Source organism: Apostichopus japonicus, chromosome 17, assembly GCF_037975245.1.
Source record: "Apostichopus japonicus isolate 1M-3 chromosome 17, ASM3797524v1, whole genome shotgun sequence".
Taxonomy (NCBI): Eukaryota; Metazoa; Echinodermata; class Holothuroidea; order Aspidochirotida; family Stichopodidae; genus Apostichopus; species Apostichopus japonicus.
This window is the reverse complement of record NC_092577.1, coordinates 9,374,398-9,400,415: the sequence shown is the minus strand read 5'-3', so window position 1 is coordinate 9,400,415 and position 26,018 is coordinate 9,374,398. Positions and strand designations below refer to the sequence as shown.

Genomic DNA, 26,018 nt, shown 5'->3' with positions numbered 1-26,018 from the left:
TAATGTTAACAGTACTGCATTATTGTGCAATGTCTTACACTTTTTGTCTAATTTCATCATTTCAGGAGTAATTTAAGTCCATTTTCAGTGTCTTACTGCACGCTTACGTTACATTTTGTAAATAAACCTATTATGGTCACATATCCGTTAATGCGTCTATCACCTCCTCGGTTCACGAAACAAATATGTTAATTAAGCTTAAATTTTGTCATCTAAAAGCCTTCCACTTTGTAAAGAAGGGTTTAACACAGCATCATTTCAAAATCCACAGATTTAATATATAGGTTCTTCGTTTTTGCACAATGTTGGCTGTATAAACACCTGAGAAAATAGCTTTATTGTTAGTTCTAAAAGTATCGTTAAACCTTATTTACAACTAATATAGGTCTATTGGACAAAACCATGTTCCAGTCCACAATTAATCCTACGCTATTTGGGGTGAGAATTTAAGTTCAAAAAGAAAACATATCTTTCAAGTATGTAGCCTGTGGTTTATGACTTAATTATACTGTCTTTAAAGTAATTAAATAAACGAGTGTGCTTACACAAGGAGGTCAACGGAACAGTGGTTTGACGACCCTTATAGAGTGTCGCGAATTTATCAAGAAATATCCAAAGATAATCAAATAGGAACAAACTTCATCCAGAAAAGAAGAATTCGGAAGCGAAGACTATAAAGTATGCGGATAATATGACGTCAAACTGATACCATTGATAGCTATATACAATACTCTTCCACCAACAGTCACGTTTTCAACCCAAAAGTGATATACCTTCTTTTAGTATTGGTGATGAGCTCGCAATAGCCGTCATTTTATTGAGTTACGTAAAAGAAATAGAACCGAAGGTACCAGCGAGAAGACTTCGACCGAACTTTTCGTAGATTTGACAACGCTGTGAAAATACGGCCGACATACTTTGCTTGATGCACCATGAGCTTACCATCTAACAATAATAATAATATCATTTTAAATGAAGAAAATTAAATTAATTAATTGTAACAGGAATTAAATCATTTTAACTGCTATCATCATCAAACTGGAAATAAACGTTCGAAAATTACCCCTGTCAACTAAAATAAGTGGTTAAAACCTATGTTTGCCTATGCTTAAAAACGGGGAACTTCAGTCTTCATATCTGTATGTTATGTTTATAGATAACGATAATGGAACTCTGGATTTGCAGCTTAACAAGTTCCGAATATCGATGGTTCGGTCATATTAAACTATAATATCAAATGCTTTAAATTTGTGCATGCGAAATGTTTGTTGTTCAATCCCAGTAAATGGATTAAAATATTTCATATATTATTTTATGTTGGTTCTAAAGAATATAATCTTGGGAATTTTCCATTTTCACCATGACAGTAATTTATATTTAAATAGTGTTTTAATCAATTCTGATCATTAAATGCAATTTAGAAGGTTGGTCAAGAAATTTCGGAGAGAAAAAGGAAAAGCAGTAAAGACTACATCACGTGGTGCTTTAAACATTTCAAATGAAAATTAACGTCACAAAAAATATTGTGCTTGCCTGGACATTATACTTTCATGGAGACAATTTGTTATTAGTATTGTTTTTAGTAAAGAAGTTAATTACACTGAGATTTTAACGGAAGGAATTACAACGCACTTGAATTACGCTAAACAATGAACATCTATTAATTTATTGAATTAGGGTGGCATAGTTCGTTTGATACAAAGTTTTAAATCGTTTGTAATATCAAGTTAGGTTTGGCTCTGATTTAGTTTCCAAGAAACAATTTTCTTCTGGAAACGATGACTAATTTACTTTAATTACGGAAAGGAATCAGTCACATGTGGCTGTGTATTCTTCTGGTTTCTGTGTATTCAACACAAATGATAGACAATTACTGCACCTAATAATTCCGACTCTATCAAGAAAGTCAAGGACTATTGCCTTACCTAATTCACCTTATTCTAATTTTTCATTTTGGGCTTGGGTGGTGATTGACCATCGGAGGATGATCAAAACATAATTTTTAACCATAAAATGAATAATGCAATAACTTGTTAAGCCGGTATTTAAATTTATATATTTATCCAAATTGATCATAATAAAGGTCGTTAAAAGTTGCCTCTTTTATTAATAAAATCATGGGCTAGTTAAAGTTAATTAATTCGGGATAGTGTTTCTGGTTGTTGATGTGACAATAACCTAGGTCTTGGAACTGTTGCTAATGTTTAAACGGTACTAATTTAGAATCCGTACCATCCGATATCCGACAGGCTAAAAGAGGGCGCTCTTTTTGATGGGGTGAGCGTTTTTAAATGGAGCTTGGATATTTTTGGGGGACTAAAAGAGTTTGGCGGTTTTCATGAACATAGTAAACTCGCTTCAGCGCTTATGTCCCTTCATTGTACCCATTTCACATCCCCCATACCTTCAACCGTAGTTCTCTCTATTCTTTCTGTCTTCCTCAATCGTTTTCTCGGATGAGACCTACATATCTATGAAGAGAAGAGAAGAGAAGAGAGGAGAAAACATGATTAATAACATGAGTAACACATAGCAGTAATCGAACCCAGGATGTTAGGATGCGAATTAATAATAGCGCATACTCCTAACCGATCAGGCTGTGAGCCGGATGAAGATTTGGGGTTTGGAAGAAAAATAGAAACCTTAACTTTTCCTTTATTACCATATTTTATAATATTCATTACCATATAACAAAAGCAAAATAATGAATATGCAAGCTGTTTAAAGACACACCTTAGTGTTAAATGTGTAGCCAAGTTCCTAACTAATAAAATGGGTTAAGTTCCATGCCCTCTTGGAATCCAAGTTATAGTCGTTCAATAGCAAATACAACCAAGCCAATGAGATATGACAGACTCCACGAAGGAGAAGCTGACGACTTTAGCTTGGTAAATGTCCAAGGGAGTGTTTATGAAAGGCTACATGTAATAACAATTTGTCTTCACTACGTTCTTATTATCTTAATTCCAGCGAGATAATGTCACCCTAGATAGTTATTTCTGTTAATCCATAGCCAGCTTACTATTTCTCTCCCACATTCATGTCAACACTCCGTATCTCCACCTCCCGTTCTTCTATCTCCTAACACTATTCCCTACTTCATACCCCTAATTCCTAGCCCTATTTCCTAACCCTATTTCCTAACCCCTAACCCTATTCCCTACTTCCTAACCCTATTTCCTAACCCTATTCCCACTTTCCTAACCCTCTTCACGTATCTTTCTTCACGTACATAGATGGATATAACTATTTCCTAACCCTATTTCCTAACCATATTTCCTAACCCTCTTCACGTATCTCTCTTCACGTACATCGATGGATTTAACTATTTCCTAACCCTATTTCCTAACCATATTTCCTAACCTTCTTCACGTATCTCTCTTCACGTACATCGATGGATTTAACTATTTCCTTTTTTCTATTTAACTATTTCCTAACCCTATTTCCTAACCCTATTTCCTAACCCTAACCATATTTCCTAACCCTCTTCACGTACATCGATGGATTTAACCCTATACCGCTTTAACTCATTCAAGCTTGCACATTCATATGGTACGGATTCTAAAGTCAGGCCGGATTTTATACCGGGATACACTTTAAACTATAGCATAAGCCAGTTCTTATCAGGTGGTGAAGCTCGTACGTAATTTTACCTTCCTGACTTCCCGAATTTTTATGGAGATTGACAGATACTAGATGTCAAAGTAATATCCTGTTGACCTCTCGTCATCCCATGTGAGTACACATTCTGATGAAAATCTTTGTTAATATTTTTTATCTGGAATAAACTGTATTAGTTTAAACGGCCTCTTTTAGAGAGAACTACGGTTGAAGGTATGGGGGATGTGAAATGGGTACAATGAAGGGACATAAGCGCTGAAGCGAGTTTACTATGTTCATGAAAACCGCCAAACTCTTTTAGTCCCCCAAAAATATCCAAGCCCCATTTAAAAACGCTCACCCCATCAAAAAGAGCGCCCTCTTTTAGCCTGTCGGATATCGGATGGTACGGATTCTAAATTAGTACCTAGAATCCAAAGTGATCCTCTCGAAAAATTAAATCTTCTTTCCTAAGGAATCATTTTCTCAGCCCTCGAAAAAATGTATAGGTCTCTGAATCCATAGTACATCACTTTGGATTACGATATCATTGCCAAATAATCACATGGTAAAATCCTGGGATATTGATCCAACGAGAATAATATTGCACACACATTTCCATGGATGTAGAGCACGACGAGGTTGCAGTGTCTTTTAATTGAAGTAAATATTATTTAACTAATGGTTACACTACCACCCGCAGTCCCCGTACGTTTAATTGCTATTGTAGTTTATGCATCAGCAACGAGCATATTCAAGCTATCTTAATGTAATACTTATGACTAACAGAACAGCTGTCCCTGGAATGTTTCACAAAGCTAAAGCCACCTGCGGTTCTTCTCATTCAGACTGGGCTTTCACTCGTATTGTTATGCTAATCATACCGGATGTTTCCTCGCATGTAGAAGATATTCCTGAATCACGTGTATGACAAAGCAAAATACACACTAATGATATATTCCAGTTTCACTCTGTCGGAAAAATTGGATTATTGCTCAATGCCGGTCTTGTTTTGAACCGGTACTCCAGGTTTTACAACTGGAAATGAAAGCTTACCGGAAATAAATTGGATTTTGATTACAAATCCGACCGATAATTCGGTTAAATAGTCGAAGTTTAGCATCGTCAATGATGATTTTTATGACGGTTTATTGTTCAAAATGATGGATTAAGGACCAATCGACCTAAAATATTTTGATCGTCGTCCTGTTTTAAATTGTGTAAATAAACACAGAATTGTTCTTTTACTCCTAGCATAACTATATCATTCAAACTAATGTACTAGACAGTTAGCCGTGTAAATGTATAGTTGTATTCACAACCTATACACCAAACCAAATCGGTTATAAAAAACGAGCACGACCCCCCCCCCCCCCCTCGGCCCCTTACGATGAATGGAAAAAGCTTTAACGGTGGTAAGCTGTGTACTACTCTGGTTCCACCTTTGTTTCTCTTGATGTTATATCCATATCATTATGTTCTTGGAATATCCATTATTGTGAACAATCAACAAATAACGAACGTCAGGGCGGCCCTTCCAACCTCAATAAACATGGATGATCTAAATAATCCTACAACCCCACTCTGACTATCCTGACCGTACTCCAGTCTTCATCTCGCGATACCATTGTTATAGGCAGAAAAAAAGTTGTGCCCTTTCCCAGTGAGATGCAAACTTTATCGTTTTCGAGGGCGCTTATTCACAGAGAAATGAGAACAGTGGGGCGATCAACGCTTACATTGTTAAGGCCAGAGATATGGTTCAATTTGAATGCAACATTTTTTAAGTGAATTTTTAGATTGGATGGACCTCTTTCGTTCTAGGCTAAGAAGATTATTCTTTCTTTATTTAAAACAAATATTTAGGTTGATTTTGATAAATCTGTTATTTGCTTCAGGAAAACCGCAGTCAAGTTGTTCGTTGAAATTGTAAGGATCAATTCAAACTAACAGTAAATTAAAGTTTGGGTGTTTGTAGTTATCTTTAGTTCTTCAAAGGATAATTAGATAGACAAATATCTGGGTGACGACAGGTTGCAAGCTTTATTAACTTAATTAATTGATAACTCTCATTAACCGACTTAAAAACAAGATAGAATAATTTGATTAATTGCAATCTAATTTTGAATATACTCAGAAGATTTTGGTAACATTCTTGCCAAGTCGTAATACGGCTGCTTCATGGTTTACAAAGAGAGGAACACTTTCTTTTCATCACAGTTGACATGTGTAAAGTAACGTTTTCTTAAGAGTAAGTTCAGGTAAATTACGATATCATTACACGATGTAATAATACATGCAGATAGAAGGCTTGTAAACGAAGAAGTAATCACTTACACTAAATTTGTGTCAGATGACACAAATGTATTTTATCCTGTGTTATTAGTTCAAACAGTTTATTTCTTATCAGCAGGTGAACGGCCGCAGCCACTAGTTAGATTGATTGATATTATTATCATAGGAGTTAACCTTACATGGCGTGGCTATGGGAACGAAGAATATGTTACAAATAAACAAACAAGTACAATTTAAAGCGTCGTTAAACGTCAAGTTTTTTTCACCCATAACCTAACCACACATGAACAGGTTAAACATTTCACACTCATGCCGTTCCTGCCTCACCCTCGAAATGGATCAACTAACTGTTTGCGTTAAATTACTTCTTGTTAAACAATGTTTCCCGCCAACTCCCAAAAGAGCGGTAAAATATACTTTTCAAATACGTTGGCATTATTTTATTTTTGTTTATAATAAGACATTGAACCCATGTAGCCCACTACTACAGGTAAATAATGGAAGTTAACCACACCAATACATCCACCCCCCCTCCATTCCCCCTTCCCTCCACTTTAATCTTCCCTTGAAATATATGTGGTGCTGCATACCTTACACACAAACAGTTGATCATGACGTCATATATGCTAATGATTCAAAATTCCCAACCCCCATCAACTTCCTAGACAATCAACTAAGTTTCACTTATGCTTAACTTGAACTTATGTTCGTGTTATTCATTTACGTGTTTATTTACGTGTTTCGTGTTTCGTGTTTACGTGTTTCATTTACGTGTTTATTAGTAGGTGATCTTATTAAGCACTGACGAAAAATAAGATCAGCCAGTTTTCCAGTCAAATGTTCTCGTTAAACAACCAAATACTCCTAACGTTGTGCAAATAGAGAGAACCTTTCGTTTTGTCAATCTTGAACTTTGATGTGTGTTCTGTTGTATTTGTTTATTAATTTAATGATTATTATCAGTACGTTGACTGATTCAACACATACAATATTAACTATATGAAAAATGATAACCATATCATTGAACTTTGTATCAATCTGATACTATCGCTTGCTTAGGATGAATTGCCACAATCTGTCAGCTGGCGGTTAACCATAACTGCCCTGTTAGCGAAGATATATCTCATGCACTGTAAGACCACAAAGTCACGCCATGAAGGATAAAACAAGCCATTTACTCAGTCATAAAAATGAAACGATACATACATTAAGTTGTAAGACACAAACTATTCTGCCTTTGAATTACAGATAAAAAGAAGTCTTTGGAGCAGCTAGCCAGTTCTAAACAAATTCCAGTTTGGTTTGAATGACATCAAATGATATTCGAACTTACGTAACTATAGGCCAGAATCATACCTAGTTTATACATATTATCTACCGGTTTCACTACATTTCTGTCGAAGGTCATCTGAGGTCAGGCGGAACCATCACTTGTTTCTAGGAAAAATTGAGATGAACTTGAAGAGAAAGTTTAATTTAAGGCACACAGAAGGATAGCGACACCTTTTATCAGGAGAAGAAGAATTTCTTTATTTCATCCGCAAATTTACCAGCCTCATCTGTTTTGAGAGTTACTAATGCAGACCAGAACAAGTTAGTACACAGACTACATGTTAAATAGAGATAACACTGTGGACAATATTTATCTGATTAGTTTCTTTTATTGCTTCCATTGATATTACAATATCAATATACATAAACATCTACGATATGAACTTATGATATAGTAACTGATAAATGGTATGAATAGCTTGTAATTGTATCATAATGAGAGACCAGGATCGCCTCCAATGGAACAAGTGTGTTTAGTTGCAAAATTATATATTTGTACAAGCATACAGAAATATGGAAGATACCAAGAACAATTACAATTATTTCCATGGAAATATCTAATATCATAAACAGATACTGCAACGCAGTGATTTCTTCCACATGTATTTGTTAATTTGTGATTGTAAAGTTATGTAAATATTGAATTTTGCGGGACAGGGCTTGGGTTATATCGGTATTTATAATATCCAATTGCGTTAAAGCAAATACGATAAAAACTGAATAACAATGAAGAGATCATGAATATTCATGAATCATCAACCAGCACTATTAATTAAGTGAAGCAAAATAACGATACAAGAAGAATGAAAGATATGTATGGAGAGCCGATCATCGCATTAAAGGTTCATGTTATATATACTGAATATTATCTTCGTTACTATCATTTTAAAATTTTACTATTATACGTCAAAGTCACGTGTCCTATTGTCTTCGGGGAAACATCATTAGTGATCATAATAATGGAACGAACAACTGGATAAAAAAACAATACATGTCATTGTTATTCATTAATGTCTAAGACAATGTTTTAGTATGATTTTGAGTAACACAATCAATGGTGTAGCGGTAGACAGCCAGTCATTGTTAGTATTATAACATTTAACAGTATTCTTCTAATATTCACTGTATGACGCGTGAGTAATATCAAAGATTAATTCATGATAAAGATATAGGAGGAACGAAATAAAGCAACCAAATCTTTAAAGAAAGTAAAATTATTACATGGTTGATGAAGAATGAAATCTAACAATTAATGACTAAATATAACAATATTAGAGCAAGTATTAGATGTAGTCTTAGAATTGTTATAAATCGAAGGAAAATATCGGAATATAAAGAAATAAAGAAGATCTGAAATAAAATGAAACCAGTAGAATCATTTATAAGACGCATTAAAACAACAATGAAATAATAAAAAGGAAGAGTATATACTATACAGAGCCGATGTTTGTATGTAAGGATTAATTGATATACACATAATATTACCAGCTTTACTAGACAAAATTATGTCATGCTAAAACAATAACTGTTTAACGTTCTACTTATATACCTTATTAAAGAAGACTGTTAATGAAGCAATTAATGAAGACAAATTGTAAAATTTCAATAGTTATTCAAATCTACAAGACTTGTATCTTAACCAATATTCCAGAATCGATATCTACAAAATCAAATGCTTTTTTTGCTAAAATGCGTCAGTGACCTAAAGTGACTTGCACTTTGATTGCTAACCTATCATATAATATTAAAATGATCCATTGCTTACCTATAACATAATTTTAAAATGATCGATAGCTTACCTATCATATAATATTAAAATGATCGATAACTTACCTATCACATAATATTAAAATGATCGATAGCTTACCTATCACATAATATTAAAATGATCGATAGCTTAGCTATCATATAATATTAAAATGATCGATAGCTTACCTATCATGTAATATGACAATGATCGATAGCTTAGCTATCATATAATATTAAAATGACCGATAGCTTACCTATTATATCATATCATATTAAAATAATCGATAGCTTACCTATCACATCATATAAAATTGATCTATAGCTTACCTCTCACATAATATTAAAATGATCGATAGCCTACCTATCACATAATATGACAATGATCGATAGCTTACGTATCAAATCATATTAAAATGATCGCTAGCTTACCTATGACATCATATTAAAATGATCGATAGCTTACATATCACATAATATTAAAATGATCGATAGCCTACCTATCACATAATATGACAATGATCGATAGCTTACCTATCACATAATATTAAAATGATCGATATCTTACCTATCACATAATATGACAATGATCGATACTTACCTATCATATAATATTAAAATGATCGATAGCTTACCTATCACATAATATGACAATGATCGATAGCTTAGCTATCATATAATATTAAAATGACCAATAGCTTACCTATCATATCATATCATATTAAAAGGATCGATAGCTTACCTATCATATAATATTAAAATGATCGATAGCTTACCTATCATATCATATTAAAATGATCGATAGTTTACCTATCACATCATATTAAAATGATCGATAGCTTACCTATCACATCATATTAAGATGATCGATAGCTTACCTATCACATAATATTAAAATGATCGATAGCTTACCTATCACATAATATGACAATGATCGATAGCTTAGCTATCATATAATATTAAAATGACCGATAGCTTACCTATCATATCATATCATATTAAAAGGATCGATAGCTTACCTATCATATAATATTAAAATGATCGATAGCTTACCTATCATATCATATTAAAATGATCGATAGTTTACCTATCACATCATATTAAAATGATCGATAGCTTACCTATCACATCATATTAAGATGATCGATAGCTTACCTATCACATAATATTAAAATGATCGATAGCTTACCTATCACATAATATGACAATGATCGATAGCTTAGCTATCATATAATATTAAAATGACCGATAGCTTACCTATCATATCATATCATATTAAAATGATCGATAGCTTACCTATCACATCATATAAAATTGATCTATAGCTTACCTCTCACATAATATTAAAATGATCGATAGCCTACCTATCACATAATATGACAATGATCGATAGCTTACGTATCAAATCATATTAAAATGATCGATAGCTTACCTATGACATCATATTAAAATGATCGATAGCTTACATATCACATAATATTAAAATGATCGATAGCCTACCTATCACATAATATGACAATGATCGATAGCTTACCTATGACATAATATTAAAATGATCGATATCTTACCTATCACATAATATTAAAATGATCGATAGCTTACCTATCACATAATATTAAAATGATCGATAGCTTACCTATCATATAATATTAAAATGATCGATAGCTTACCTATCATGTAATATTAAGATGATCGATATCTTACCTATCACATAATATGACAATGATCGATACTTACCTATCACATAATATTAAAATGATCGATAGCTTACCTATCACATAATATTAAAATGATCGATAGCTTACCTATCACATAATATTAAAATGATCGATAGCTTACCTATCATATCATATGAAAAATGATTGATAGCTTACCTATCACACCATATTAAGATGATCGATAGCTTACCTATCACATCATATTAAAATAATCTATAGCTTACCTATCATGTAATATTACAATGATCGATAGCTTACCTATCATGTTATATTAAATGATCGTTGTGGTTGATTCTCCTTTAGTCTCACAAACAAATAGAAACTTTAAGTGATGCAGTAAAATAACAATTTGAAAGAAATAATAAAAATGAAAAATGAAACACAGAGAATATACCATTGTATGTAATGTTTACTTAAAAATGTACAAAACATTATCAGCGTTATTATATTCAATCTTGTTAAATTATGTAAGCTCATGTGATGGTTTCTTGTCCTGACAGAGAAGGCTTTATTTAGGACTATAATAATAACGGAGGGCATTAGAAGACAAGGGTGGGGGGGGGGGGTATGACCACCTCTACTGTTATATTGCTTGGTTTTGAATGATGCAACATTATGGTATCTAGCCAACCATTGTCTCGGAGACGATATTTAACAAATTTAACAATAATATAGTCTCAACCAACTCAAATTATTACGTACCGATTACGTCATATATTTCTTTAACATTCTGGTCAAAATGTGTAATGAAAAAGGGGGAAAATGGATAAAGAGAAGCATAATGAAAAAAAAACGTTTTTACTTGTTACAAATCGTTACACAGTTTATATTGAATCATGACATCATAGCCTGCTATAGGCTAATATACATTTCTGAAACATCGCGAGTGAAAGCATCCCTGTCAGAACTGTTTACTGTTTAATGAAATTTGAGTCAACAGATTATTGAAAATAAAATTAAAATAATATGTTTGTAGAAAGAACAATACAAGGAACAGACAATTGCTATTGTTGGTGATTATTTCACATTCATATATATGTATAGAGCGAAGACACATGAATTATAATTAGTATACAATCATATGTGAAACATGATATAACTTGACTGATTGTTGGACGTTGAACCGTTATACGGATACGTTTAGTGATTAACCATAACTAAGGTAGTGATGCACACGATATACATGTCATTGTCACTGCCCTTGTCAGTTCCAATGTGTTGTAATTCACTCTGTTTTCAATAACAAGAGTTAGGTTTCAATGACGTTTTCGTTTGAAGCCAATTAGCAAATATTAATGTTACTCACAAACTAAGGGCATCAACCCGACCCCCCCCCCCCCCCGCCTCTCTCGCTCATATAACCTACATCCATGAAACACTACGGACATCTAATCAATTTGCCACATATTCAGTACACTTGATGTGGTGATAATTTCATTCAAATTCTGTTGAAACTTTTTGGAAAGCTCTTTTCAGGAATTGAATAATGTTCAAGTGAAAAAGAACACGTGACACAACAGAAATGTCGTATAAGTGACAGTAAAAGCATTGTTGATGTTTTATATATGTGTTCACATTATTTTCGGCTTTCTTCTAAATTGGGAACAAAAACTAGACATATATAGGTATAAAGTAATATATTTCGTGAATTAAAGTAACGTATGTTTGTTTAAACTGTGTGTGTGTCTGTGTTTGTTTTGCACATTGTCTGAGTAAATGTCATTATTATAAGTAACATACCATCCACTCATAATCAATTTCATTCTGCAATGTACTTTCTATTATCGGTCAGGTACATCACTAAATCCCATCCATCAGTACATATAGTCCTACTGCAGGAATAAGTGAATTGATGACGAAACAATTCGTACCGTGCGTTATATGCAAATGTGACATACTGGAATTCAAATTGGAGGGTCTTGTTGACATCTTGAAGTGTGAATAGTATTAGACAACCTTCTTAACTAAATATAAAAGTTAAAGTGTTTGTTACTTCGTCCTTTCAAACTTGATACTAAAGTGATTTGATGACGCCATCTTGATGTTGGCGACTGCCAGGCGATGCTCAAATTCTCCTATATCATTCCGTAAAGAGCTGCAATATAGATAAATGTCACGTGATGTAGGTTAACTCGATATCATTACAAATTCATCTTCAAACTCGCTAACAAAGGCATTTAATCGGAGTAAACACTCCGGTACATTATATTAAATATATAAAACTGTAAATAACGAACACATATATACTCTTTGTAACGTTGACTGTTACTTAGGGACAAAGACTAATTGTTCAATTAGTACATAGATATTAGCATATTGTATGCAGAACGATTGAGTATAGTAGAACTAATGCACTCGAGAGAATGCGGCTTGGAAGCAGTGCGCCACCAAATCAGTGCAACAGCAAAGAAACAGGGAAATATCTAAGAATAATGGAATCAGTTGCATGCAATACTTCGCGTCCATAATAGATAGTAGACCCTCTGACCCCATCACCCCACCCCTGACCCCCATCGATTCAAGAGTGTCTGACATTACCTCTGTTTCATACATAATGTAGCCATGTATAATGATGTAGCAGATACCAATCACTACAACATTATACCAAAATAGTATGATACCATATAAGGTTTTACTTTCTATCGTAATATATAATAATTATATTATGAACTAATAACCTTATTCTATCACCTACTTGTATAATGAATTGTGACTTTAAATAACGTGGATGCAGAAATGACTTTGCAAATGAAGTCTGTAATGTGTTTAACAAAATAACCTCTATCTTTACAACAGACCATGGAATTCGTTATCTGTTTTAAATGTACCGTTAATAAACTACAATTTCGTTATTACTCTTTCCTTGATCCTCAGCTGAACATTTCAAGGATAAAGGTCCCTGAATAATACATCGAATCACCTAGCCCAGACTCAACTCTCTTCTTAATCACATATTGAAATGATGTTTCACGTCCCTAGAAGTCGCGTCACCGTATTGAAATCAGATAATTTTCCTCATTGTTTCTTATAATTACAACTTTTGTTTACATTTGCATTAAATGGAGAGATCTAATGCGTGATTTGTATCCATAACAGTGGTTGGAATACAAGACCAACAAGCACTAGATCCCAATATAACTGTTTCAGCGATATTGCGAATGGTCGCTGATAAGCAATACATCTACTAGAAAGGAAGGTTGTATATTCGCCAAAATTTGTCTACTTTGTTATTGCTTATATCGACATAACTTAAAAGACAAAATGCGGAAGGTACATAGCACCTAAAATTGAATGATGTTGACTTACAGTTCCTGCTTCCTCCACGTCATTCAATCAAATCCCAGTCTTTTACGTACTCTATCGAATAAACCCTAAACAAGAGTAAAAATAACACACAAAATGAAGGCACTGTAGGAACAACCGACCACACACAAAAGGCCCAAAGTATTTAACACAGCCTTACGTTTATACCTAAGTATAACATAACTTTCCATGGTTCATTCTTTCTCTAATCTTTAGCCCTTCAGACTCAGGCTATTAGCTCTTTAGGTGGAACGAGGCACACAGGACCACTTTAGACACAAGTTTAAAGTTAATATGCTGTAGAGTGATAGGAAACACTGTTAGCAGTTCAGTGAGTAATTCTGTTACACAGTTAATGTTTAAGAAGTGACACTCTATACATATGTGGCTCATTAATGATAGTGGCTGGACTACTAATTCTACCACACAGACCCTTAATTTTAGATCAGTTCCTCAGATGCAATACAAACATTAATGGGAAACCTTCGCGCTTAATGACCTTAAATGACAACTTTACAATTCATTATAGATTGGAAAATGACAGATGTCATCAAAGGGTGCTATGTTGTCTATATAAAATTAACAGAACATGTTTGGAAACATAAATTATAATTTTATAAAACAATGGATCAATATATAAAATTAGACCTGCAATGAGTAGCGTACATAATCACCAATGTAACTTTAAAGGAGCGTTCAATAGTAGTGGCACTTTTTAAAGGTGAATATCTTGAAAACAGAACAGTGATTGGAACGTTACCAGCTCAGATTTGTCAATTTATATTTAACTAAAACGTATCAAGACTTAAATCCTGTCTAAAGAAAATATTTTAGAGTTTATACCATTATGTTATAAGTTATATAAAAAACAAGAAATTGTTGTTATTCGACCCCTTGTTCACCCCCCCCCTCACCCCTCATCATCTACCATGACTTCAACATTCATATTAGGAGTGCTCATAGCATCACTGTAACCTTCTTTCTCTTGCTAAGTTTGGATATTTCTAACATAGAAATTGATCAACCTGAGGCACTGTCATTATATATTCAGGAAATAAAAGTTAGTTAAATTAAGGAAATAATCATTTTCTCGGCTCTAAAGATTTTCGTCGCCCGGACAGTTTTAGTTAGCGTTAGTCACACACATATATCAAATTAATATTTCAAAACTGTCGAATCTTGCTCCACTACTCGAAGGAATGAATACTTGACTATTACAAAGTAAAAGCTCATTCACAGATTTTGCATAACATGATGCAGAAAAGTGTTTAAATTCTACAAAAAAATGATATTTTCAACAATATTGTCAAAGTCATGGAAATTTATAACCACGTATTCTAGATGAAACACTTTAAATCACGTGACATCAACCCATATGCGATCAAAAATGATATTTGTATTCCATACCTTTAGTCCTACATTGCCATTGCCGTCACATCTCTGAAACGAAGAGAATTATATATAACTGATAGTTTATTAAAAGATATTCAATAAAGCATAACGCAACGTTAAATATGACACCAAATTAAATTTAAAGTATATTTGACCTCCCAGTAATTGATGTTTGATATCTATACATACACATTAAACATGTAGTATTGAGATGCACATTCAATGCATGCGATATCCGTACGTACACATCAAACATGCAGTATTGAGATGTACATTCAATGCATGAGATATCCATACATGCACGTAAAACATGTAGTATTCAGTGTACGGACAATGCATGAAATATTCATACTTACACGTAAAACATGTAATATTCAGTGTAGAGTCAATTCATGAGATATATATTCATACACGTTAAACACATAGCACGGAGTGTACAGTCAATGTTTAAGATATCCATACATACACATAAACCACGCAGTATTCAGATTACAGTCAATGCATGAGATATCCATACATACACGTAAAACATGCAGTATTCAATGAACAGTCAATGTATGAGATATCCATACACACGTTAAACATGTAGTATTCAGTGTATAGTCAATGCATGAGATATCCAAACATACGCGTTAAATAAACATACAGTATTCAGTGTAGAGTCAATGCATGAGATATCAATACATACACATAACACATGCAGTATTCAGTGTAGAGTCAATGCATGAGATATCCGCTCAATACCCCCCTCCCCTCCCCAACCTCTCTTCATCGACATAGATGACACACCCTTAATGCTCTTTTTGCGCTCATGTCATTAGTTTAGGAATAGCTTAGGAATAACAAGTATGAGATATTTAGTGCAAAACACATTGATCCAGCTTGATAGCTTAAGATATAAAATATATATATAAATAAATATACTTCGGTACTTTGTGCAATCACGTTACCGTCTACATAAGAAAATCCAGGGGGGCAAGCACACAATTGTACAAAATAATTATTAACCAGTTTATAATCAACCAATTAACTGATTAACCGTCATTAATTAAACTGTTTTTGTCAGTTGTCTGGGACTGGGGGGGGGGGTGGTCTGGAGTAGCAAAGAGAGGGGCAGCATTGTTCTAAAAGGAGTCTAAATAAGTACAAGCTCAATCATTTCTTTGTCTTGGGTGGGTCCTAGGAGAGGTGCAGCATTGTAAATGGGTTCAAAAAAGGAGTCTATATAGTACAAGCTCAACATTTCTTGGTTTTGGGTGGGTCCTAGGAGAGGTGCAGCATTGTAAATTGGTTCTAAAAGGCGTCTAAATAAGTACAAGCTCAACCATTGCTTAGATTAAGGTGGGGAGACTTTTCTCTTGTTTTGGGGGTCGGCTTCGGTGGATGGGTAAAGGAGTGCGGCGAAGCCCCCGTAAGCTGCAGCATTTCAGATAGTTAATCACCTCAGCTGGTAGTTCTGGAGCACATGAATGTCAGAGAATAATTGTAAGCCGCACCGTTTCTTGGACTTCTTGTTCTCTCGTAGCAAGTTTAAAGCACTAAAAATACATTTTAGAGAAGGCAAATATGTCTCCGATATGTATTCTAAGCCCTGGTGGGGGGGGGGAGGGGGCTGGGACTTCAGCTGTGACAATTGTCATATACTCATTTCTTTAAAGCAGAAAAAAGCGGTCCGGGGGCCAAGCCTGTGGCAGAGCGTCCATATAGTCAGGGGGTGAAAGCCACCCCCCCCCCCGACAGACTCAAATGGACTGCTGGCCCCCTTTCAGCTTTTACCACTTTTTACTTATTCGCGATTATTGACTTTTCATTGCACTCTCATCTACCTATTGACATTTGTCACATTTTGTTGGTGTAGTTTTCTGACAAAATGCTCTAACGGCGGTCTTTATTTTATCGGCACTTCCCTTGTACGAAGCTATTACCAAGAACTGTACGGGGTTTTCAATCTATTTTTAGACGATATACGACACGCGCAGTGGCTGAAATAGTAATAAACAACAAACTTTAAGTCGGCATGCAGTGTACGTTATACGCCGCTCCATGATCAGTGTGTTGATAGTGCAGTAAGTTACAACAGGCACAACAGGCATTGTGTCAGGGCTAGTAAAACATGAGCACTCACAAAGAAACCACAGGGATTGAGATTAAGCGCATGTACTTTCAATACCCATATAAACTTCCGACTTGTCACAAATGGCGATGACACCTATATATTCTTAGATTATCTGCAAATTAGCAAGGTCCGGAAAGTGCCATTTCTGGCGATCAAGGGCGTATCTTTTCTCAAAAAATTCCTGTACGTTCCGCGCCAACCTGTGGTGGCGCTGCGCTTATATAGTGTCAAAAGCGCCACTACAGACCATTCTTGCCCCCTGATCAATACCCATAGCTCCCCCACCGGGCCAAGCCCCCGGAACCTGTAGCATTGAGCGATAATTCTTACTCCTTTTTGGCTACTTTGGTTTTCAAGGGCGACAAGTCCCAAAATTGCATCATTTCAAAACGATAAAACATGAGCGGACATATCGTCCAAGTAATCCTCCAGAGCTTTAGGGACTATAGATCAGAAGATATATAAAGGAAAATCGTAATGAGTTGGAAAATCAAGAACAGTGAAAAACTTCCAGCCTCCACCGGTATAATATATATTGAAAACGTTATGAGAAGGAAAATCTAGAACAGTGAAAAAACTTCCAGCCTCCACCGGGATTCGAAAAAGCCCCCCCCCCCGGTTTGTACGCGGACACCCTAACCACTAGGCTATGGACGCTAATTGTATGTCAAGAGGTTCGAAACTGGTAAGGAAGGTCGTTATTCCTTTGTAGACGTTTGTCACATGTATCGAACAATACGTTCTGCTTTGGTGACATATTTGCCTTACTCTAGAGATCAAACATGATTCTAACCAACTCGAAGTCATTCGTGATTCCAAAAGCCGGATCTCGAAAGAGATACTTTGAACATAGTATCATATATGTATATATATATATATATATATATATATATACACATACATACATACATACATACATATATATATATATATATATATATATATATATATATATATATATATATATATATATATATATATATATTATATGATTCTATTTTGGTATCTTCTTTGTCATGTTCCTGGACGTAATGACATATTGTATTTTGTTTCGACATTTCCATATGAAATTGTAACTGTTGATATCAAATTGGACATTGACACTTCACTTTCTTTCTCGACATCTTTGGAACGTTTGGCTCTCCGTCACATTGGCTCACTTGTAGTTGTTGAGATAATGTGTTTACAAGCTAGCAGACACATCCACAAACACACACGCACACCTATCCCCACCCCCCTCAACCCACACACACGCAAGCCAACCTGATAACATTGGTGCTGTACTACTACCAAGGAAGCAATCAAATTATCCAGACATTATTTTTCTTTACCTTGCTGCAATTTAATTCAAATAGAAGCACTTGAAGCATTTTTGTAGATTCGTTTTAGTAACATGTATTGACCTTTTACTTTCTTGTATTTAAATTCATATTGATGTATATGTTTTTATATTTCTTAGTCTTTGGTTCTTTTGTTTATGAATATTTGAACTGTTGTAATGGTGATAATTCAAAGAAATAATATATGCGCCGGATTTTTGTAATGTATTCGAGTAAGATATTTTATTACGGAAGCTATAAGTGAACATATTATTTGTTTAACGGTGTATCAATATTATTGTAGGAACTATGAATATGACCGCTTTTAATTAGCAGGTGATGATAATAGAATGAACTAGAGCCCCAATTCTTACTTGTATAAGAAGGTGAAGCTGGTATGTGCATATGTCATAAGATATGCAATAGGTCTGATTTAAGTTCCGATGCTGGTTAAAAGTTACCTGGTTTTTAATGAGTTCAAGCAGCTATCAAAGTTCTAATAATTCATCAAACTGGTGAAAACTATTGAGTGCTATTTGATGGCGATTAAGTTTACACTGTAAACGAAACCAGCTATGTTTATGCTACATTCGTTAAGTTAGTCTTGTCATCCAACCATTACTGTAAATGAATCATCCAGCTTCTCCAAAGGAGAGTCTACTGCACATCTAATATGCTTTCAACAAAATGCAGAAAGCAATATACGACATAGGCTTATAATCTTTATATCTGTGACGCAGTATCATAATTGCCATAACATACTGACTGGTATTATGGTCTTGTTGTGTAAATGTGCGTGGAAAGTGATTTAATCACAGCTCTACCAAATAATCGGTAATGATTTACTCTACAGAGCGAATCTGATGCCACTAAAATACTATCTTTGCGAGATCTTCTTTTACATTTTCTTTCAAATAACGAATAAAACAATAATGTAACGAATTTCAAAATAGTCTTCAAGTTACTTCCATTTTATCAATAAACGTAACACCTCTTTCTTCATTTATTTCAATCGCCAAAATGTCCAGCATTTGCATTCTGGAAAACGGTGAGTCTGATGTTCACAAGCAATTTTGTTTATCTATGATAGGCAATAAAAACCACTCTCTGATATGACTTTATAACCATACAAGGAACAACAATGTTAAATCGCGCTGCTTCGCATCGATCACCATCCGTTTACATTACCAGTTGATCCTCACATCTGACCTACAAACTACAGGTATTTAATGTCTTATATACATTAGTGTACGTGGAACCGTCGCAGAAACATTTACTTTGATAAATTTGAGTTAATCATTGAGTAAGATTGAAGATTGAAGAAAGAGTAGCAAAGTGAACTTTTACAATGTCTGTACTTTACGATGTTTTTGCTACAATCTGCTGGTATGTAAACTTAACTGTGAAAGGAATGAGAAGGACTTGAAAACATAATGTTACTTCAGTCCACCAAGGAAGACAACTTATCTAGATATCTAAGTTAGTTGCAGGGTATCCAATATTTATGGGAATATTTAATGGTTTGGTCAAAGTTACAACCTATGACGTGATAGGCAGCTTTAGTTAAAGGAAGACCAACTTCTCCTTACACCAGAGAAAACGAAGAAAATGAACATAACAATATGCAAGGGTATAGCTACAGTAAGCTACAGGGTCGGCTAAACGGACTGTTGTTACGACAACTGTATGTGCTGTGATGAGCATTTGCCCCGAAATTAAATGAACATAAACAAGAACGTTGCAACATGATTAACAACATTCTAAGGCTTCATACATAATGTACATCGAGAAGGTGAAGTAAAAGCGGGATATGTTTAGTACTTTCCTTGAGGTGAACCTATTATTTGATTTAGATATTTGTTAATGTCACCGATTTCTACTACAGCTAAGTTTTTTCTTCAGAAGAATAATATCAATGTTTTCACGAGGATGTAGTGGTTCTTTGGAAATTTTTAGCAACGGTGGCTATGTCAATTATGTTGTTTCAAAATCATACACGCTAAGAGTTCTACTAAATGTTGAAATGGTATGCTCGGTTGCTAATTAGCATACCAATGCTCGTGAAAAACTTACAGACTTTTATCTCAAAAATATATTTTAAGATATGTATTTCTGTTCACTTCCAGATTTTTTATCAGTATATTTCTACGTGTAGAATAACGTGATACAAACGTTTACGTGAGTTGTTCCTGTATTACTTGGCGCCTTCAACTCTCCACCCAATATTAGACATTAATGATAAGCAGTGAATGAGGCTGGATGGTGCAGGTGTGGCAATATAATATCCTTAACAATTGTAGATAATTATCAAGAAACAATAAACAATTAGCCGATGACAAATTATGAATATTTAAATCAGATTACCAGTTACCGGCTATACCGTAGTTGGAACAACTCCACTCCAACACCCAACCCACCCCGGATCCTGACTCCTTCACAATCGTACAATGTATGAATGTTTGTTTCTGTTCGAAACACGAGGTAAATAATACGAATATGTGTCTTATAATCATATTTAGTCAAGTGGTTGCATATGTTTGATTACCATGGTATCGGTACAACAGAACAACAAAGCGGATTAGTAGAGCTGCACAAACTACTACAGGGTTACTTTCTATCTTCTAATTTATTCCCATTTAACACAAATGAAATAATCACCATCTCCCCACCACCACCCCCGCCGCCGCCCGGTCTAAAAAGAAAGAAAAAAGAGTAATAGATCGGAAAACTTGCAATGTCATTAATGAAAATACTACTCTTCCCTTCATATATACAAATCACCAAGATCATGGTAAGCATTACCATTCAGAAGAATATACTAGAGTTTATTGGTTTCAAATAACAACCAGACCCGTCCTTCCATTATATCTAAACCTGCTGTACCCATACACTTACGTCAGTTACGTATACACTAATATTGACAAATAAAAATTTAAGCATTTGTTTCTTCAAATCCCCTGAAGAAATTTTAGGAAAAAGTAATTTATTAGTAATATTTAATTCCAAAGGAAGAATACCATAATGGATATTTGTGTTGTTTCTTCTACAATCTGCTGGTAACAAACTAGGCCGTGAAAGGAAAGATAAGGACCTTGAAAACAAAATGTTACTTTATTTCACCAAAATCACACCAAGTTAGATGAGAGTAGGCAGGGACTTTAATGGTTTGGAAACAAACAAATAAAACATGACAATTAATTTGTGGGACACAATATTGTGTGAATTTGATTAAACGATAAATAACTCAAGAAGTAAGTATCATTGGTTGTAACAACATAACTACATATCTTAATTAGCTGCAGGGCTATACAGTTATGTGTGAACATTATACGGATTGTTCAAAGATATAACCTATTACGTAACATGAAGCTTTATTTAATTTTATTAAAACGTTTACCCAGTGACTTAATTCTCAACTTTATTTGATTTGAACACTACGAAAGTATGGAAACCAAGTTAACATACATTTTTAGAGTCAAATTTCCCATACATCTGTTCCTATTACTAACTTCCAAGTTTTCCCCATCACCATTCTGTGCATTTAACCGCTTCGCAAAATACCATAGAAATAGTTAAATGTAATTTGATTAGCCTATTATACTTGATCAAGGCCAACAATTAAAGTAATATATATATATATATATATATATATATATATATATTAGTGTTAAAATAATGCATAGAAGACGCACGTCTCACACCAACAGAGACAACTAAAAACCTACCCATGTCCATGTCGATTTAAAACCAGGGAGCTTGTACAGTAACATACAGGGTCATTTAAACGGTCTGTTACATTATAAATCAGGACAGGGGTTTGGCTGTAAATGCAACAGTACGTACGTAATGGTACTACCTACGTACGTAATATTATCACGTCCGTACGTGATAATTAATACGTACGTACGTAATACATACCACGTACATACATTATACATATCATGTACGTACGTGATAGTACTACGTGCGTAAGTAGTAATATTACGTGCGTACGTGAAAATTCTTGCGTACGTACGTATTATTATTATTACGTACGTACGTAATATATTTTTTTTACCATGTCTTCTCTGGAGCTTCGTACTTTCACAACCCTTCAAAATAATTAGACGGTATATGTCAAAAATGATTGACATATACGTAACAAACATGTCAAAAGTAAACCTTGTATATTTATCTTTACAATATTTGTAATACTATCTCACTGATAATCTCACTGATATGGAAGTTGTACGAGTGTTTCAATAGAACAAAAATAGAACTAATCATTGGAAGGGCTGAATAAGATTCATGAAAACAATGCTCGCATATCAGGACCCTCCACCCCCCCCCCCATTCCCTGTTCTCATCTCTCAATTTTCTCTTCTTTCTTACACGGCGATCTGAATTCCGTTTTTCTCTGAATATCGCAACAGATTACGTTGCATCTTTACAAACTGAAACTACTAGAATTTTGTACCTTCACTCATTGCTGTATGTTTACATGCAGTGACGTTTTATTAAAAAAAAGACACATTAAGACTGATTTTGTCCATATACTTTAATCTTCCATTGAACTATTGGAATATTCTTAGTATATAAGGATACAGTATTGTAGTATATAGCTTGAGTCACAGTTGTTCATGTTTTGTACGAAGTTTATATTATTTTAGACATTTGGCTTGAAAATATATTAAATCACATTTAGATCGAGAAATAACGGGGATAATATTAAGAAAAAGTTTTCCAATTGAATACCTGGAGTTGATCTATTTAACGTTAGTTTCGTTGTCCAATTATCAACTATTTTAATATCTCATTAATATAAAAAAGTGACCTTGTTGCCTTTATTCCAAATTTTTGATGAAGAAGGTATTTTCTTCAACGTTAGCAAAAATATTAATACAATCCTGATTTAATGAAAACTTAGCATGTGTGTCTCGTTTTTGCAAGCCAGTTTGTGCCTTTATATATCCTGTGAGAGAATATCTTGAATAATAAAACAAATTTGTGGTTGGGTAATAAGGGACACACAGGGTGACATTCAGGTAGAAAAGGCAACAATAATAAAATAAATCTGACCAACGTTTGGGAGCAAGAAGATGTCTTTAAATTTCTGTTGTTTTCAGTTCTTTCTGTTTATCACAAGCTAATTAAAATGCTACCATCAACTAAGTGAATTTTACCGATTATGTTGTAACTATTATTTTATATTTACTGGTAAAGTAATACAGAGGGCAGCTTAGCTCAAATAAGTTGACCAGAATGCATTATGAGCAATAGCTGTTAGAAAGGCGCACAATCTCTTACCTGCCATAGACCGGTCTGTAGATTCAGGCGACGATTATCAAAAGTCTTCCATACTGATGAATATAATAAACGAAATTGATGAAAATGCAAGTACAATTTAAATGTCCTTTTTTTTTTGGGGGGGGGGGGGGAGGGGGTGCTGGAATGAAAAATTAAACATTACATTCACCGGATTTATGTTGGCCCTCGACGAAACCTTCATATCGGCTGAAAAATCAATCTGGTTGATTCCTTAAGTTTTATCTTATCAGTTTACTATCATTATCATCTGTATAATATATAGGATCAGTTTACAATCCTTATATCTTAGTAAGATTACCGATCAGTTTACTATCATTATCATGTCGGTTTTATACCTGATCAGTTTACAACCAATATTCTCTTAGTTACATAACCAACCATGTTAAAATTGTTGTCAACTCATTAGTATAACTGATCAGTTGTAAACTTATCCTACATTACACATGTGAAACAACTCAAATAGGAGTGAATATTGAACTCAATTAAGAAAAATATCATGATAGTCGAGGATTCGATGCTCAGATCAAGAATAATCTTCTATGAGATGATGAACTGATCAGAGAACACTCAACATCAGTGACGTCATCACAGATCATGAAAGCCATTAACTTACATGTTGATAATAGAAAAAAAAATAGTATTTGGAGTTATGGAGCTACAAGCCTAGACAAATCATCGTCATAATAACATGATCACATTTCCAATGTCATGAGAGTATGTCAGTTGTGTAAACTAGGGTTAATATTTCTTGTTTCTAGTCACTTTCTTAGGTATGTTTGTCATGCCCTTTAATATATTTTAGCCACACCTATTAGTAATTAAGTGTCCTTCACCCATAGATGGAGAGCTGGTCTGCCCATATAGTCTCAGGGGTCACATTAGTCCGGCCACTGTGCGACATTCCTTTCCGTCTGTGATCGTAAAAGATTGTCAATGGTCACATATTAGATTTTCTCCCTCAGCTATCCCTTTAATTTTCACATTAGTTTAGTTGTTATTAACAGTTTGTTTTAGCAGGTTGTTCACTGCAGCTTTCAGTTTTGTGTATAGGTGGCAACACTGTTTTATTCACCTACCAACCTCTTTTTGTGTATACAGTTTTTGTCCTGGCAAATTAATAGTTCGTAAATACTCTGTTTTGTTTATTTTCTAGATTGTTGGAAATTACCTTTCACTAAGGTGTCATCTTGTTTAGGTCGTTGACCACATATTAGTATTATTTATTCACCTTATTTATCGGCAAATCAGTATATACCATTAGAGCACAGTTACATGCTATATGCTTGCTCACCGTTTTTATTCACATGCGTATCAAGTCTTTGTTAGGTATCGGACCTAACAATATTCTTCATGTTCTAATTAATTTACTTAATTATATTCAGCCTTTGTAGTTTCTAATTTCAAGTTCAAGGGTGTTATCGGATATATAGTTATGTTATTCAGTTAGTTAATCTGAAGGTACATTTTTGTAGTATTGCTATTAGAGATAATCTACTTTATTCTCGTCTCTTTCGTACTCAGTCATAGTTATTGCTATATTGATCTTAACCGACATTGTTAGCACGTCACTGTTCTGAGTACATTCATTATCCTATTAAATTTAGTAATTAATCTCGTAAAGCTGTAGTATTATTTTAAATCATTTATCTTGTTCCACACTTTTACCACATAAATACTAGTGGGAAATTCAGAAAGCTACATCTCTCTTTGCCTCATTTTTGGGGGTTAGCTGGCTGTCTAGCAAGCATATCCTACGTGAGTGAGGGCAGCACAGTAAAAGAACTAAAAGCCAATCGGAGACTACCCGCAAGCATGAGTACACGGTCGGGCAAGCAGTTCCGGGAAACGGAGGAGGACTCCACCGGAAACAAGCCACAGCACCAGCAACAA

At 34.3% G+C, this 26,018-nt stretch overlaps 2 protein-coding genes across 3 annotated transcripts in view; both read right to left on the bottom strand.

Annotated features, from left to right (window-relative positions):
- The window catches only part of LOC139954916 (uncharacterized), a 160,678-nt gene that overhangs the window by 46,682 nt on the left and 87,978 nt on the right, over nt 1-26,018 (bottom strand). The gene's annotated exons all lie outside the window — the stretch shown is intronic.
- LOC139954918 (uncharacterized) overlaps nt 10,860-26,018 on the bottom strand; it is an 83,034-nt gene continuing 67,875 nt past the window's right edge. Inside the window, exons 6-9 of the mRNA XM_071954909.1 lie at nt 24,108-24,160; nt 15,402-15,434; nt 13,998-14,062; nt 10,860-12,786 (exon numbers count right to left, since the gene is read on the bottom strand). Of these exons, the coding sequence (XP_071811010.1) occupies nt 14,021-14,062; nt 15,402-15,434; nt 24,108-24,160 (128 nt within the window). The 3' untranslated portion in view covers nt 10,860-12,786; nt 13,998-14,020. The remainder of the gene's footprint in view (nt 12,787-13,997; nt 14,063-15,401; nt 15,435-24,107; nt 24,161-26,018) is intronic.